Source organism: Stegostoma tigrinum, chromosome 23 (assembly GCF_030684315.1).
Source record: "Stegostoma tigrinum isolate sSteTig4 chromosome 23, sSteTig4.hap1, whole genome shotgun sequence".
NCBI classification, from domain to species: domain Eukaryota; kingdom Metazoa; phylum Chordata; class Chondrichthyes; order Orectolobiformes; family Stegostomatidae; genus Stegostoma; species Stegostoma tigrinum.
In genome coordinates this window covers 34,807,532-34,825,314 of record NC_081376.1, presented here as the reverse complement: position 1 = coordinate 34,825,314, position 17,783 = coordinate 34,807,532, and the positions used below count along the sequence as shown (strand labels likewise).

Here is a 17,783-nt window from a genome sequence, read left to right as displayed (position 1 = left end):
AATTTCCCTTTCACTACTGGGGGGCCTACAGTAGAATCCCATCAAGGTGATCATTCCTTTCTTATTTCTAACTTCAACCCATGTATTTTCACAAAATGATCCCTCAGAAATATCTTATCTAATTACAGTTAGTAATCAAGGGACTGAAAGGAGAGAGAAAAAGAAAGTCAGGTTCACTACTACCTGAGCTGCTGATGTTTGGTAATTTCTTGCAAAGTTAGAAGTTTTTTTCTGCAGTAAGTATACATACTTGGCATCAATGTAACAAACAGGCAAGTAATATGACTTGGAAGTTTCCAACTGCTAAACTTAACTCAACATCAGGGCATATTCTGCAGTGCACTCAAAACAAAATCATAAGTATGCTTCTTCCATCAGAGGTCTCTGTGTAACCATTTTTGACTAATCTACCAGCACAGAAAGCTAGCTGGTCTGTGGAGTTGGTACACTCTTCCCTCATCTCTTCACCATTTCTACCCAGTTGGCAACAATAGTAACTATTCATCATTTTCAGCCTACTAAAATATGTCAAGGCTTTCATGTCTGTTTGTACTTGTAATGAAAATTATTCTCAATATTGCTCACAAGCTTGGTAATAAGGTTTATACAAAACATACGAAAGTATTTTTGAAAAATGCATGGATTTTATATTGTTTTGGCATTTTCTTTTTAATTCACTCACTTCTTTCAGATTACCAATAATTAAAAAAATTCAAATATCAAATTCTAACTTTGCTATGCTACTTACAATGTCTATCTAAAATTATTATACAATGTGCTTTTTTTAATAAAATGAATAGCCACATTGACAAATCCCTGCATACAAAATTAATGTTCTTCAAAATATACTTGCCGCCTTGTACCCCAGCCTTCCCTGACATTGTTTACCCAGTCACCTTGATACCACGAGCTCCCTTCTTGATTGAAGTATACGGTGCCCTAGAAAGCAAGATCGCAGCAATGTACAAAGACAAATGTCAATTACAAATGTAGCAAAACTTGTCTCTCTGTTCTCTTGTGATGAAGTATGCTTCGAGCTGAAAGTGGTTCTCTGACATAATTAAGGAAGGCCTTAATTTCAAAGCTTGAGAAAACAAAATAAGTTTAATGCTGTTTTTTTTGTCAAATTTCCATGCTTGGGTTGTCTATTTGCACATGAAGTGTACACAGTCTCAGATAAAAAGTTTTCCCGTGACATCTGTGGGGTTTGATTTCAAGTTAGTGGTGGCTAATACTGAATGAAAGGCAGTTCAGAGTTGTACACAACTAGCTAACAGACTAGGCTGAAACCATCTAAGCCCACTTCTTCATAGGTTCTCAATACCAACAAATTGCGGACACTTTATTTCTATCATTATGTGCTAAAGTCAAACCCAATTTGCAAAGGTGAAAGCAGCAGTGTAATTCTGTGGTATCCAGTGCTCTAATCATAGTTATTTATTGAGATTAAAAGTCCTTCATTAAGTGAGGTCATTAAACTTAGTAATATAAATAACAATTCACTATTAAATGACTTTTTTAAAATGGAGTCACTCATTTAGTACAGAGATAACAAGATTTTTTTTCTCAAAGTGTCTTTGAAACTCTTCCTCAAAAGGCAGTAGCAAACATCAAAAAGTCTGCTCCTACCTTCCCATGTCTTTTGGCTTGGTGCCAGTCTCCTGTGTAAGAAATTAATTGGTCAGTACTTGTGAATGTTCCTTTTCCATGGCGTATTCCATTTACAACCTCACCAACATAGGCGCTGCCATCAGGCCATGTGTAGGTGCCGTGGCCTGTAAGGGTATTCATTGAAAAATCTCCCTGTAGAATAACAAATTAAGTTTAAGAAACGGCATCTTAATTATTTAGTACTGAGAGAACAATGGATGCAAAAGGCCAAGGTGTATTTTGTTTCAAATTACTTGTTTGCAACTATTTTATCCTAATTTTAAGACTAGAAGAACATAAGGACATAAGAACTAAGAGCAAGAGTAGGCCATCTGGCCCCTTGAGCCTGCCCTTCCATTTAATAAGATCATGGCTGATCTTTTTGAGATTCAGCTCCACTTACCCACCCACTCACCGTAACCCTTAATTCCTTAACAGGTCAAAAATTTATCCAGTCTTGCCTTAAAAACATTCAGTGAGGTAGCTTCAACTGTTTCACTGGGCAGGAAATTCCACAGATTCACAACCCTTTGGGTGAAGAAGTTCCTCTTGACCTCAGTCCTACGTCTGCTTCCCTTTATTTTGAGGCAATGCCCTCGAGTCCTAGTTTCACCTGCTAGCGGAAACAACCTCCCTGCCTCCACCTTATCTATTCCCTTCATAATCTTATATGTTTCTATAAGATCTCCCCTCATTCTTCTGAATTCCAATGAGTATAATCCCAGTCTACTCAGTCTCTCCTCACAATCCAATGCTCTCAACTCTGGAATCAATCAAGTGAATCTCCTCTGCACCCCCTCCAGTGCTGGTATATCTCTTCTCAAGTAAGGAGACCTAAACTGCACACACTACTCCAGGTGTGGCCTCACCAGGAACCTATACAGCTGCAACATAGCCTCCCTGTTTTTAAACTCCATCCCTCGAGCATTGGCAGACAAAATTCCATTTGCCTTTTTAATTACCTGCTGCACCTGCAAGCCTACTTTTAGTGATTAAGGCACAAGGACACCCAAGTCCCTTTGCACAGCAGCGTGCTGCAAGTTTTTACCATTTAAAACATAGTCCATATTGCAGTTATTCCTACCAAAATGGATGACCTCACACTTATCAACATTGTACGCCATCTGCCAGACCTTTGCCCACTCACTTAGACTATCTATATCCTCTGCAGACTTTCAGTGTCTTCTGCACACTTTGCTCTCACACCACTCAGCTTAGTGTCATCTGCAAATTTTGACACACTACACTTAGTCCCCAACTCCAAATTATCTATGTAAATTGTAAACAATTGAGGTCCCAACATTGATCCCTGAGGCACACCACTAGCCAGACAACCAACCAGAAAAACACCCATTTACCCCTACTCTTTGCTGTCTACTGGTCAACTTCCTCTATCCATGCCAATACATTACCTGTAATACTGTGCAACTTTATCATATGTAGGAGCCTTTCATGTGGCACCTTGTCTATTGCCTGCTGGAAATTCAGATACACCACATTCACAGGTTCCCCACTGTCCACCATGCAAGTAATGTCCTCAAAGAAATCATCAAATTAGTTAAAACATGACCTACCCTTCATGAACCCATGTTGTGTGGTCCCAATGGGACAATTTATATCCAGATGTCTTGCTTTCTCTTCCTTATGTGCTATGTAATGAGCCAGACTTTATAAAAGACCTTAAAGTAAGGGAACACTTAGGAGGCAGCGATCATAATATGGTAGATTTCAGTCTGCAGTTTGAAAGAGAGAAGGCAAAATCGGATGTAATGGTGATACAGTTAAATAAAGGTAATTACAGGGGCATGAGAGAGGAATTGACGAAAATCGACTGGAAGCAGAGCCTAGCGGGGAAGACAGGAGACCAACAATGGCAGGAGTTTCTGGGTGTAATTGAGGACACAGTACAGAGGTTCATCCCAAAGAAAAGAAAGATTAGACAGCCATGGCTGACAAAGGAAGTCAGGAAATATATCAAAGAAAAAGAGGCAGCCTATAAAGTGGCCAAGAGCACTGGGAAATCAGAAGATTGGGAAGGCTACAAAAAAGACAAAGGATAACAAAGAGAGCAATAAGGAAGGAGAAGATCATATATGAAGGTAGGCTAGCTAGTAATATTAGAAATGATAGTAAAAGCTTCTTTCAATACATAAGAAACAAACAAGAGGCAAAAGTAGATATTGGGCCACTCCAAATTGATGCTGGAAGGCTAGTGATGGGAGATAAGGAAATAGCTGAAGAACTTAATAAGTACTTTGCGTCAGTCTTCACAGTGGAAGACATGAGTAGTATGCCAACAATTAGGGAGAACCAGGGGGCAGAGTTGAGTACGGTAGGCATTACAAAAGAGAAAGTGCTAGAAAAGCTAAAGGGTCTAAAAATTGATAAATCTCCTGGCCCCGATGAGCTACATCCTAGAGTTCTGAGGGAGGTGGCTGAGAGGTCGTGATCTTTCAAAAGTCACTGCAGTCAGGGAATGACCCAGATGATTGGAAAATTGCTGTTGTAACTCCCTTGTTTAAGAAAGGATCAAGGCAAAAGATGGAAAATTATAGGCCAATTAGCCTAACCTCAGTAGTTGGTAAAATTCTAGAATCCATTGTCAAGGATGAAATTTCTAAATTCCTAGAAGTGCAGGGTCAGATTAAAACAAGTCAGCACGGTTTTAGGAAGGGGAGGTCGTGCCTGACAAACCTGTTAGAATTCTTTGGAGAGATAACAAGTATGTTAGAGCAGGGAAACCCAGTAGATGTTATTTATCTAGACTTCCAAAAGGCCTTTGATATAGTGCCTCACGGGAGGCTGCTGAGCAAGATGAGGGCCCATGGTGTTCGAGGTGAGCTACTGGCTTGGATTGAGGATTGGCTGTCTGACAGAAGGCAGAGAGTTGGGATAAAAGGCTCTTTTTTGGAATGGCAACTGGTGACGAGTGGTGTACCCCAGGGTTCAGTGTTGGGGCCACAGCTGTTCACCTTATATATTAATGATCTGGATGAAGGGACTGGGGGCATTCTGGCGAAGTTTGCTGATGATACGAAGATAGGTGGACAGGTAGGTAGTACTGAGGAGGTGGGGAAGCTGCAGAAAGATTTAGACAGTTTAGGAGAGTGGTCCAGGAAATGGCTGATGAAATTCAATGTGAGTAAATGTGAGGTTTTGCACTTTGGAAAAAAGAATACAGGCATGGACTATCTTCTAAACGGTGAGAAAATTCGCAAATCAGAAGTGCAAAGGGATCTGGGAGTGTTAGTCCAGGATTCTCTAAAGGTTAACTTGCAGGTAGAGTCCGTAATTAAGAAAGCGAATGTAATGTTGTCGTTTATCTCAAGAGGGTTGGAATATAAAAGCGGCGATGTGCTTCTGAGGCTTTATAAGGCTCTAGTTAGGCCCCATGTAGAATACTGTGTCCAATTTTGGGCCCCACACCTCAGGAAGGACATACTAGCCCTGGAGCGTGTCCAGTAGAGATTCACATGGATGATCCCTGGAATGGTAGGTTTAACCTATGATGAATAGCTAAGGATCCTGGGATTGTACTCATTAGAGTTTAGAAGGTTGAGGGGAGATCTAATGGAAACTTACAAGATAATGTATGGTTTAGAAGGGGTGGACGCTAGGAAGTTGTTTCCGTTAGGGGGGGAGATTAGGACCCGTGGGCACAGCCTTAAAATTAGAGGGGGTAAATTTAAAACTGAAATGAGACGACATTTCTTCAGCCAGAGAGTGGTGCGCTTGTGGAATTCATTGCCGCAGAGTGCAGTGGAGGCCGGGACGTTGGATGCCTTCAAGGCAGAGATCGACAAATTCTTGATCTCAAAAGGAATCAAGGGCTACGGGGAGAGCGCAGGGAAGTGGTGTTGAAATGCCCATCAGCCATGATTTAAATGGCGGAGTGAACTTGATGGTCCGAGTGGCCTTACTTCCACTCCTATGTCTTATGGTCTTCTGGTCTTATGGTCTTAATGATAGATTCAAGCATTTTCCCCACTACTGAAGTTAAGTTAACTGGCCTATAGTTACCTGCTTTTTGTCTACTTCCTTTTTAAAACTGTGGTGTCACATTAGCAGTTTTCCAATCTGCGGGAACCACCCGAGAGTCCAGTGAATTTTGGTAAATAATTAGTAATGCATTTGCTATTTGCCCCATCACCTCCTTTAGTACCCTGGGATGCATTTCATCAGGGCCAGGAGACTTGTCTACCTGTAGCCCCATTTGCTTTTCTGGCACTGCCTCCTTAGTGATAATGATAGATTCTAGGTCCCCACCTGCTATAACCTCCTTGCCATCAGTTTTCAGCATGTTATTTGTGTCTTCCACTGTGAAGACTGACATGAAATAACTGTTTAATGTCTTGGCTATTTCCTCATTCCCAGTTATTAAATTAACCTTCTCATCCTCTAAATGACCAATGTTTACCTTCGCCACTCTTTTACAATTTACATATTTATAGAAACTTTTGCTGCCTGTTTTTATATTTTGAGCTAGTTTACTCTCATAATCTATCTTACTTTTCTTTATACCTTTTTTTGTGGCTTTCTGTTGGTCTTTAAAGATTTCCCAGTCTACTAGTTCCCCACTATTCTTTGCTTTTTGTACGTGTTGTTTTTCAATCTGATACGTTCCTTTATTTCCTCAGACATCCATGGCTGGCTCTCTCTTTTCCTACAATTCTTCCTTATCACTGGAATATACTTCTGCTAAGCACTGTGAAAAATCATTCTGAAAGTGCTCCACTGTTCCTCAAGTGACCCACCATAAAGTTTTTGCTCCGGTTCTACCTTAGCTAACTCCTCCCTCACTCCTTCATAGTCTCCTTTGTTTAAGCACGGGACATAGGTACAGATTTAACCTTCACATGCTCCATCTGTTTTTAAATTTGACCATACTGTGATTGCTCCTTCCGAGAGGATTCCTAACTGTGAGATCATTAATTATTCCTGTCTCAATATTTAAACTAGGTCTAGGATAGCTTGCTCCCTCATAGATTCCATTACACATTGTTCAAGGTAATTATAGCGGATGCATTCTATGAACCCTCCTCAAGGCTGTCATGACCAACCTGGTTTGACTAATCGATATGTAGATTAAAATCCACATGATAATTGCTGTACCACTTCTACATGCATTAGCTTTTTACATGTTTATTGTCTGTCCCACCACAATGTCATTATTTGGCGGCCTACAGATCACACCTATCAGTGACTTCTTCTCCCTGCTATTCTTAATTTCCACCCAAATGGATTCAACATTTTGTTCAGTAGAGCCTATATCATCTCTCACTACTGCCCTGATATCATCCTTAAAAACCAAAGCCACACCACCTCCCTTACCTTCCTGTCTGTCCTTCTGAACAGTTTGATACCCCTAGATATTTAACTCCCAGTCATAACCATCCTGTAAAGACTGAAGTAAAACATATATCTCTATAAGACCACTGATGGTCTTGTCATATTCCAAAGTGTTGTACAACAAAGTAGTATAATCAGTGTATAATCTGATTATTTAAGTATAATCAGTGTTGAAATTTAGAAACTACAGCACCTGATTTACACACAAGGTCCCACAAACATCGGTATGATGGATAAAGATTCTGTTTTAATAATGTCAGTGGAGGGATAAATACTGGTTAGAACATGGGAGGAGAATTCAGCTGCTCTTCATTGATATAGTGGTCATGGGTACATTTGCATCCCCCTAAGATGGTAGTGCCTTTGATAATGTCTCTCTGGGAAAATGTACGACATTACAGAACTCCCAAAATACTGTACTGGGTGCTGCAGCCTGGGGTGGAACTTGAATCCCCAGAGATAAATATATTTCATTGGTTAGAACATCCTTAAGTCCTCAAAGAATAAATATAAAGTCCATTTTCCTTTAACACTTCAAGAACCTTATTCTGTATCACACTAAAAAGGTCTGATTATGATTTGATAGCACCAAAACCCAATGCTAAATCAAGAGCAACCCAGCTTACATAAAGCAAGAAGATTTTGCAGCAATTACAATGTTGTATCTCATCTACAGAAACATATTCACCTCTTTGCTAATCTCATTATACCTCTACATGCTGATCAATGTATTTTAAATCAGTTTGTAAAAGCTGATAACACTGATGTGTTTTGGTGTTTACTTACTTCATACTTTATTCCATTCTTCCATGTGTAAGTGCCTCTACCATGCATAAGACCTTCAGAAAACATGCCCTGCAGAAAACATGTGGTTAAACACTTACAACTGGTCATTTGGTAATTCAGAACTGCAGTATTTCTAAAAAAAACTTTTATCAAAGCTTTTCAACTTGCACGCATTAAGGGTCCTTTTCTAAGAACTAACAAAGTAACGTGAAAACAACATTTACACTATATTAAAGAGTCCTGACTCATTAGTAAGTGGCCTCTAATTAACAGAGGCTTTACTGTAGAGAATCATGACAGTTGACATACAAATTTTGTTTACATTTTTAACCAGACAGGTTGAATCTGTTTAGTCAGTGCATTAACCTGAGAAATGAACAACGTATGGAGGAAACCTATCTCATTGAGTTGAAACAGATGCAGTGCGAGTGTTTGTTTTTTCTGTCTACAGGGACCAGGCCCTGTGTATTAATATGTAAAGCTTTCCGCAAATGTGTTAAACCGCAAACCCACCAGTCAAATTGTTTGCAAACATAATTCTTCACGTGCTCAGGATTCTTTGGGAAATGTTTTCTAATCACAAATCACATCTAATACTGGCCACTGTGGTGTGAGCTTTGCAAGCCCTGCCTAGGTTCACATAGTCAATACCTTGTTCTGAACAGCAGAAGTGATAAGTTATTTGATGGGATCACCAGTTTTGGGGCATATGCCAAAATACCTAACATCACACCAGCACTGGAAGTGTTATACCACTTTACTCACCTATATGATAGGCAGAAAGTGTTTTTGGCTTAACAGCAGCATCCTATTAGTGGTGAATACCATTCATTGCTTCTGCATAGTAGTAGCATGAGGCAATGAGCTTCAACCTGTTGCTTAAACCTTTGAAATACCTTATCCTTTCAGGGATATCTGGAATAGACTGGGTCTTCTCACCAAAAGTGACAGCCTAAGGCCCTTTCACGAATTTGAACAATATACAGTGAGAAATTATCTGATAATGGTAGCCATTATCCCTGGCTGAGGAGTCAAGAGCTAACAGTCATATCACTAAATTTTCAAATGTCAGCAGGGTTGAGAATAGATGTGGATGTTATTTAAAAAGCACATTCCAGGAAGAGGAGGTGACTTCTGTCACTTCCAGAATAGGACGTAATTTCCAAAGAGATGGCCCGCTATTCTTCTTAAGAAGTCTGTTAATGGGCTGCAGAAGGCAAGAAAATAATTTTAAACTGGCAACTCCAATTGATGAATGTTAGTACACTACCGTCAGATTCAATGCAGGTGAAGGTTATGACTTTTTGATGAAAAGTCTCAGAAACTGGGAGATGGCATGCCCGACTACTCATTGCATCAAACGGTAATTTTTGTGTGTGGTGAGGCTGTTGGCCCTTTGAGGTGCTGCCTATTCTCTTCTACATGGCAGCAGCAGGCTCCATCTGGACTGTCATCTCCCTTTGCTGATTGTACTCTGATTGTTCCTGCCTCCTAGTAACATTCTGAACTCATCTTTCCCTAGAAGGAAAAATCAGTTAAACCTGTGAGTAAGATGTACTGGTCTGACTTGTCTTGTATACTCCAAAATAACCAGTAGAACCAGTACATTCATCACAGATTTGTTGTATTGTTACTGTGCAGGAGACCATTCAGTCTATCGTGCCTGCACCAGCACATTAAATGGGTATCATTGCCTAGTGTCAATCTCCTGCTTTCTCTGTAAAGCCAGAAGTTATGAGAGTAGAATTAGGCCACTGGGCCCATTCCACTCCACCATTTGATCATGACTGATAAGTTTCACAAATCCATTCTCCCGTCCATTCCCGGTAACCCTTGATCCCCTTACTAATCAAGACCCTATCAATCTCTGCTTAAAGAAACTCAAAGACTTAGCCGCCACAGCTCGCTAAGGCAATGAGTTCCACAGATTCAGCACCCTCTGAAGAAATTTCTCCTCATCTCAATTCTAAGGAGTTATCCCTTCATTCTGTGACTGTTCGCTCAGGTCCCAGACTCTCCTACTAGTGGAAACATCTTCTCCACATCCTCTCTACCCAGGACTCTCAGTATTATTTCAGTTTTAATGAGATCGTCCCTCATCCTCCTAAACTCCATCAAGTGGAAACCCAGAGTCCTCAACTGCTCTTCAGATGACAAACTCTTCATTTTGAGATCATTCTTGTGAAAGAGATAACAAGGTGTAGAGCTGGATGAACACAGCTGGCCAAGCAGCAGAGGAGCAGGAAAAGCTGACATTTTGGGTGTAGACCCTTCTTCAGAAATGTTGCTTGGCTTGCTTTGATCATCCAGTTCTACACCTTGTTATCTCAGATTCTCCAGCATCTGCAGTTCCTACTATCTCATTCTTGTAAACTTGCTTTGGACCCCCTACAAAACCAGCACATCCTTCCTTACATATTGGGTCAAAAACTGCTCAAAATATTCTAAATGCGGACTTTATACAGCATCAGCAGCACATCCTTTGTATTCTAGCCCTCTCAAATCTAAGGATAACTTTGCATGTGCCTTTCTAACTGCTAACTGAACCTGAATGTTAATCTTAAAAGAATGCTGAACTGGGATTCCTATGCCCCTTTGTGCTTCAGATTTCTGCAGACTTTCCCCATTTAAAAAAATAGTCCAAGCCTCTATTTTCCTTGCCAAAGTGTATAACCTCACATTTTCCCACATTGTATTCTAACTGCCACATCTTTACCCACTTTCCTACTTGTCTGAGGCCTTCTGCAGTCTCATGTTGCCTCAACACTACCTGTCCCTCCACATTTCTTTGTGACATCTGCAAACTTAGCAATAATGCCCTTGGTTCCTTTGTCCAGAATATTAACATATAAATGTGAAAAGTTGTGGTCACAACACCGGCCCCTGTGGAACTCCACTAATCACCGGCTGCCATCCTGAAATCAACATCTTTAGCCCCACTCTGCTTTCTGCTAGTCAGCCAAGCCTCTATCCGTGCCTGTAGCTTGCCCGCTAATACTATGGGTTCTTATTTAACAGTCCTCCCCTTAGTAATGTTTCTTCTTCCTAATAGTGTCTTTTATAAACTCAACATCGCTTCCTTGCTCTTGTACTCTATGCCCCTATAAAAAAGTTGAGAATACTGTATGTTTTACTTACTGTTCTTTCGACCTGTTCTGCCACTTTCAATGATCTGTGCAGATATCTCTGCTCCTGCACTCTTCTTTGTATTTTATGTCCTATTTTATATTGTCTTTCAATGTTCTTCATACCACAATGTTCTACTTATCTTACATTTTTATATCTAAGCTTTAATTTATTTTTTCTAATTGTTTATTCTCTCTGACATTTACAATAAAATCACTTGAAGTGTGGAGTCAAGAAATTGAATTTTGCTAGGTGCTCGAATTCCTGAGTTTGATATGAAAATCGAACCATAGTCTCAGGATACAGGATTGGCTGAGATGAGGAGAGATTTCTTCACTCAAAGGATCATATGGAATTCAGTATCCCAGATATGCATGACTACTGAATAAATGAGCATCTTATAATTTTTTTATAGAATCCCTACAGTGTGGATGGATGTGGGCCCCTTGGGCCAACACGTCCACAGCAAACCTCACAGCATCCCACCCAGACTCATCCCCCTACAACCTACCTAATCTACACATCCCTATGGGCAACCTAGCATGGCCAATTCACTAGCCTGCACATCTTTGGACTGTGGGAGGAAACCAGAGCACCTGGAGGAAACCCATGCAGACACAAGGAGAATGTGCAAACTCCACACAGGCAGTCGCCTGAAGCTGGAATCAAACCTGGGTCCCTGGCGCTGTGAAGCAGCAGTGCTAACCACTGAGCCACCATGAGATTGGTAAACTTTTTAACAAATAAGGAATACTGGGATATGGGTACTGGACAGGTAAGAGGAATTGAGGTGATGTTTAGTCAACCTTATTGAATGGTAGAGGAGGTCAAAGAGCTCTTTGCCTACCCCTGCACCTGCGGCCTCAATTTTTGCCTTGACAGACAATGTCTCTGCTATGGCAAAAATGCTGAAAGTTAAGAATCCTAAATCCTGTACCCCCACTCCAGTCTTAGCATTTACCATTTTTGTAGGAACGGGACTGAAGGTCAGAAAATAGATTATGCATGCACTGAAATTGAGTTTTGGAGTCTTTACTGTCTATTGATGGACAGCTCCAACTGCTTTCGTAGCCATTCACAACATTTGAGTTTGCAGAGAAATTTCTCCCAATTTTGTTTATCGAGTCCAGGAATGAAAATTGTGTCTATATACCTTAGCTCCTTTGACCATACAGCATTCCAAAAGAAAATTCTTCAGCAATAATGATCACACAGAGAACTCAAACTTCTTCTGTAAAGGCAAATGCTGAACAAAAAAGAGCTGTAAGCAGAATTCCACTCACTTGGTAAACATGACCTCCTTGGAAATGGGCAGTTCCTACACCTTCGTAAAGACCTCGTATTGTCTCTCCCTCATAGCTTTAAAAGAAATGTTTTATTTTTATAAGGTAGAAATCTATTTGCTTGTTTCATTTTAACTCATCAACACAATTATTTCATAACTTCTTTATGGATATAACTTTGTCATTTCGCACTAAATTACATCATTCATAAATGGGGTATTCATTGACACACCCACTTTCATAACATTTTGTAGCTTTGTTAAGGTCACACAAAAGCTTAAAAGATTTTTCTTCAAAAACAATTAATGCAATTTCTGAGCAGCTGGCTTAGAGTGATGTTTGTTAAGGAATCTGGTGACTATATTTGTGGAGAAGCAAAAAGGAATTAGTCCTAGAGGACCAGCAGAAGTGTGCTATGCCATCAGATCTTGCCAGCCTGGGTTACACCTAGGTTACTGTAGAAAAAGGTCAATGACATTCTCTGATCTGCCAGGGTAAGCGTTATCACCTTCTCTGTTACCTCACTCTATCTATTCTGTTTCTATCACTACATTTACCACTCACCAAGGCTCATACTCTACCATACTCACTGTTGCATGCAATATCTTCCTTAATTCCCTGTTACCCATGCAATCTCCCCACATAATTAATACTGTATGCTCTCTGAACTGTTGACTCATTCAATCAAGCGATTTCACCAACTTTCTGCCACCTCCCACTATCACAAACAGCTGCGCCACAGTCTTTCAACCAAAGCTTTTTTTAAGGAACAATGAGAGTGATATTGAGCAGTAATCCCCATTAATCCGTCTCATACTGTTCACTAGTGATAATCTTGTTGTGATATCTGGAAATCAATTGGAAAATGCAACTTGATGCTCCCAACATTGAGAAAGGCCTTGCCTGCCAGTAGAAAAAGGTCAACGACTTTCTCCGATTTGCCAGGGTAAGTGTTATCACCTTCTCTGTTATCTCACTCTTTCTATTCTGTTTCTGGGGCTTGGGGCTTGGGAAAATTCTGCTTTCTGTCTTAGTAGTAATTAACAGTGCTATAAAGAAGCCTAAGACTGAAGACAGTTCTTGACCTGGCCTTCTCCTCGACTGGCCTGCCTTGAACCCAAACTCATGGATTTGGGCAAAAGACCACACAACAAAAATGTGGTAGCAGTGACATGAAAATCATGACAGCAATGAAGATCAATAAACAGATTTGAAATTGTTTCTAGAAGACTGGAAAAAAAATTCAGATCCACTTGATAAATCAGCAGCTATGGAAAGTTCAATTCCCAAGATTTCAAACAGCTTCAAGATTAGGCACCAAATCAAATGCAGAACAGGTTAGCATACCTCTCTACTATATGAGGAAAAAATAAGATCATGTGGTACTTTTTTAAATTTTATCTAATATCAACTCAACCTGTTTGAAGATTTAACTACACACTCTGGAACAGGTGGGTCTTAAACCCAGGTCTTTCAGTCAATGGGTAGAGAGAATAACCACTGTGCCACAAGAGGGCCCTAGATCACATATTACGTAGACACCAGATTGATGAGAAACATCTGTTCGACAACTTCCTAATAATCTTTGATTTATATTTTACCTCAAAAATAGATAGGACACAGGATCATGCTTCAGTAGCAGATACCAACTCCCAGAACAGTCTACAGAAGTATACGCAGGCTATTAATGAAGCTAATCTGAACCATGCCACCATGGAAATTTGCAACAAGAGCTCATTTGCAACAGAGTTGTTATTGGTCTCTCAGATAAATCAGTTACTGAATTTCTTCAATCAAAAGGTGATTTAAATTTACAACTAGCCATTCAAATAACAGTAGATACAGAGTCTGGAAAATGTTCAAGAAACATTAAAAAGTAAAATTTCAATTTAATGCAGAACATTCTATATAGAAAGTATTATATATTTTAAACATGATAGAGTATGCAACTAGCAGAGACAACCTCTCATTCAAAAAGTATACCATATGTGAGAACATCAATTTATTGTCCTAGGCAATACAATGCTATAATATCTTGTCACAGGTGTGGTTCCAAAACCTACATCAGCAAAGACAAACTGCCCATTGTTACACCAATAATATACTCTCTGTAGGCAAAGAGGTAATTTTCGAAAACTTGCTATAGTCTAAAGAATATAACAAGCATCAAACCAAATAATTTCTATGCCAACATATGTATTCATGCCTTGGAACAGAACCTTGATGAATAGGTTCATGCCAGTAGTTTTTATTTATTGGAAATAAGCATCAATGGATGAATGACTTTACTCCTTTCATGAAGAATTAACAATATTATTTTATCTAGATGTTAATGGTGGAGAAGAAGAAACAACCCAACTTTTCCATGCATTCCTGCAGTTATATCAAAGCAAGACCCTTCAGAGAGCACTGCTGATCTAACAGAGGTCAGCAGAGAAAAAGGCTTACTAACTTTACCTCAGCTATTTTTTACCCTTGTCATAGACTTTCCTGAACCATCTAATGACACTAATGAAACAAGTCAAAGATTTAGAGAGAGGTGGGAGCAATAAGGAAAAATGTGCATTAAATATTGCAAAAAAATGTAATCTGGGCAACTTTGAGAATGTATATAAATATTAAACATTATTTAAGGTGGGAGAAAAAAAGCATAGGAGGGGTTTTCTGTAAGGGCTTCAGCAACCTTGTGATGATCTCACAGAGTTCTTCTTCATTAGATGTAAAGTGTAGGCAAAGTTAGGGGGGAGAAAAAGAGAAGCACCAGGAGACATAGGCAGAAGCTTGCAGTCTATCCATGTGCATGTTTGAAACATTTGTAGAAAAATTTGTAAGTAGACCATCTAGCATTAGGTAGAAGAATTTATGGAATAGTTTTTCTTTCCTGTAACGGTAAGAGCCTCACATATCTCTGGATACCATGAATTGTAATATTTAGTTCTGGATGTGAGTTTGCTCGCTGAGCTGGAAGGTTAGTTTTCAGACGTTTCGTCACCATTCTAGGTAACATCATCAGTGAGCCTCCGACGAAGTACTAGTATTTAGTACTCACATGTAATAAAATGTTATAAAGAAGTCTAAGCCTGAAAACTGTTCTCCTGTAGACTGCCTTCTCCTTGACCAAACTCATGAATATGGGCATTAAACACGCAACAGAAGAGACAAATTTAGAATTCAGATTAAGATTTGGACGTGGGGTTGGGGTTAAAGTCAGTAGTAGATGTTGAAGTTCTGGTTAAGTAGTTTGCTTTAGAGTTCAGGTTAAGATTCGGGTGAGCAGAAGAGCTTGAGGTTCGTCAGTCCATAAATTTAGAACTAGAGTGGAGATTTGATTTAGCAGTCGGATGCAGGTTCAATCCAGAATCAGAGACTGGAAGTGAAGGTTAGTAGTTAGGTTCAGTAACTGGTCAATAGTAAGTGTGGAGACATGGCTCGTTTATGTTCAGCTAGTGATCGAGCTGGCAAACACCATTCAGGGCCGCACCTCTCTATTATTAACTTGGTCAGGATAGGCTCCTCATAGAAAACCGCCGAGATATCCTGAGTCTGACCATGGCGCTCGGAGCCCTCGGACATGTCTGGAGTGGTTTCATCCTGATGTTCCGACACCATCCGACACGTCAGATTTCCTTCGGAATGCACAGGCTCCGCTTCTGACAGGGCCTCCTCTGCCAGTTCGGAAGACTTCCCCTTCGTTAGTTTTTCTTTGTCCTTTTCTTTCTCCCTCTCCTCCTTCCCTTTCTTCTTCTTCCGGTCTGCTCCTTTCACCATCTTGCCGTCGCTCCTAGCAACGTGGCGCCGCGGTTACCTCGGCAACTCCGTGTGCCGGCGCACAGATGGGTGACAGGTCGCCACACGATTCATAAACAAAAGCTCCAAAAAGCGCTTTAGAATTCAAAACATGTACCTGATTTATTGTCACCTGCTGTGCAACCTCCAGACTATTTATTTTAAGCAAGAATGTGCTTTTATCTTCCTATATCTGCAATCATTTTCACTACATATTATAAACTCATAGAGGTCTACAGCACAGAAGAAAACCATCGGTTCATCATGCAATTGTGTCCTTTTTAAAATGAGATCAAAATTGTAGATGGTACTCTATATGTAGTCTAACCAACATCATGTACAACTATTGCAAAACAGTCCCACGTTTATATTCCAATCATCTTGCAATATACGACAATCTTTTCCGAATCACTTGCTGTACCTGCATACGGACATTGCGCGATTAACATATATCCCGAGTGTTGCAATCGCTCTCCCTTTAAATAAAGTGCTATTTTTCTTTTCTTTCCTACATACTTTCCTATCTTAGTGTCATCAGCAAATTTTGCAACCACATATTGTTCCTTGTCCTTGATAAAAATTGTAAATAGTTGAGACTCCAACACTGATCCTTGTGGCATATCACTGGCAAAATTGATAATCCATTTAACCCCCTCTTTGCTTCCAGTCAGGTAATCATATACTCATGTTAATTTCTTACTGCCTACACCATAAGCTGATTTATTTTGTGCTATGACATTTGGTGTGGCACTTTGTCAAACTCTTTTTAGAAATTTAAGTATACCACCTGTTTATAACGGTTAGGCCATTTAGAACAGAGTTGAGGAAAAACTTCTTCACCCAGAGAGTGATGAATATATGCAATGCTCTGCCCCAGAAGGCAATGGAGGCCAAGTCTCTGGATACTTTCAAGAAAGAGATGGATAGAGCTCTTACGGATAGTGGAATCAAGGGTTATGGGGATAAGGCAGGAACAGGACACTGATTGTGGATGATCAGCCATGATCATAATGAATGGTGGTGCTGGCTCGAAGGGCCGAATGGCCTACTCCTACACCTATTGTCTATTACCTCCACAGGATCCCCTTTATTGATGTTGCTTGTTAGTTCTCAATTAATTATATCAAATATAATTTCCCTTTCACCAAATCATCATCTTTACCCTGCCTGATGAATTGGGACTCTCTAAGTGCCCTGTAATAACCTCCGTTATGAGATTTCAGCATTTTTCCCTATGATAGTTATTACACTAGCTTGCCATCATGCTTAACCAGCCTCCCAAAAATGATCCATTGAGGTTGCAATGAGGAATGGCTACATAGGAAGCTAGTAATAAAAGACTATCCACGGCTATAGAATTGTCCCTCAGTAAGGAGTAAAAACAAGATGGATCCAAAACATTATGCTTTAATTCGGAGATAATGGGAACTGCAGATGCTGGAGATTCCAAGATAATAAAATGTGAGGCTGGATGAACACAGCAGGCCAAGCAGCATCTCAGGAGCACAAAAGCTGACGTTTCGGGCCTAGACCCTTCATCAGAGAGGGGGATGGGGGGAGGGAACTGGAATAAATAGGGAGAGGGGGGGAGGCGGACCGAAGATGGAGAGTAAAGAAGATAGGTGGAGAAGGTGTGGGTGGGGAGGTAGGGAGGGGATAGGTCAGTCCAGGGAAGACGGACAGGTCAAGGAGGTGGGATGAGGTTAGTAGGTAGCTGGGGGTGCGGCTTGGGGTGGGAGGAAGGGATGGGTGAGAGGAAGAACCGGTTAGGGAGGCAGAGACAGGTTGGACTGGTTTTGGGAT

General features: G+C 40.3%; 1 protein-coding gene across 5 annotated transcripts in view; it reads right to left on the bottom strand.

Annotated features, from left to right (window-relative positions):
* The window catches only part of rsph10b (radial spoke head 10 homolog B), an 84,233-nt gene extending 68,270 nt beyond the window's left edge, over positions 1-15,963 (bottom strand). For all 5 annotated transcript variants that reach the window (XM_048552618.2, XM_048552619.2, XM_048552622.2 and 2 more), the window contains exons 1-5: positions 15,676-15,963; positions 12,195-12,270; positions 7,786-7,854; positions 1,630-1,803; positions 854-939 (exon numbers count right to left, since the gene is read on the bottom strand). In XM_048552618.2, the coding sequence (XP_048408575.1) occupies positions 854-939; positions 1,630-1,803; positions 7,786-7,854; positions 12,195-12,270; positions 15,676-15,962 (692 nt within the window). In that variant the 5' untranslated portion in view covers position 15,963. The remainder of the gene's footprint in view (positions 1-853; positions 940-1,629; positions 1,804-7,785; positions 7,855-12,194; positions 12,271-15,675) is intronic.
* Between the last annotated feature and the right edge of the window lie 1,820 nt (positions 15,964-17,783).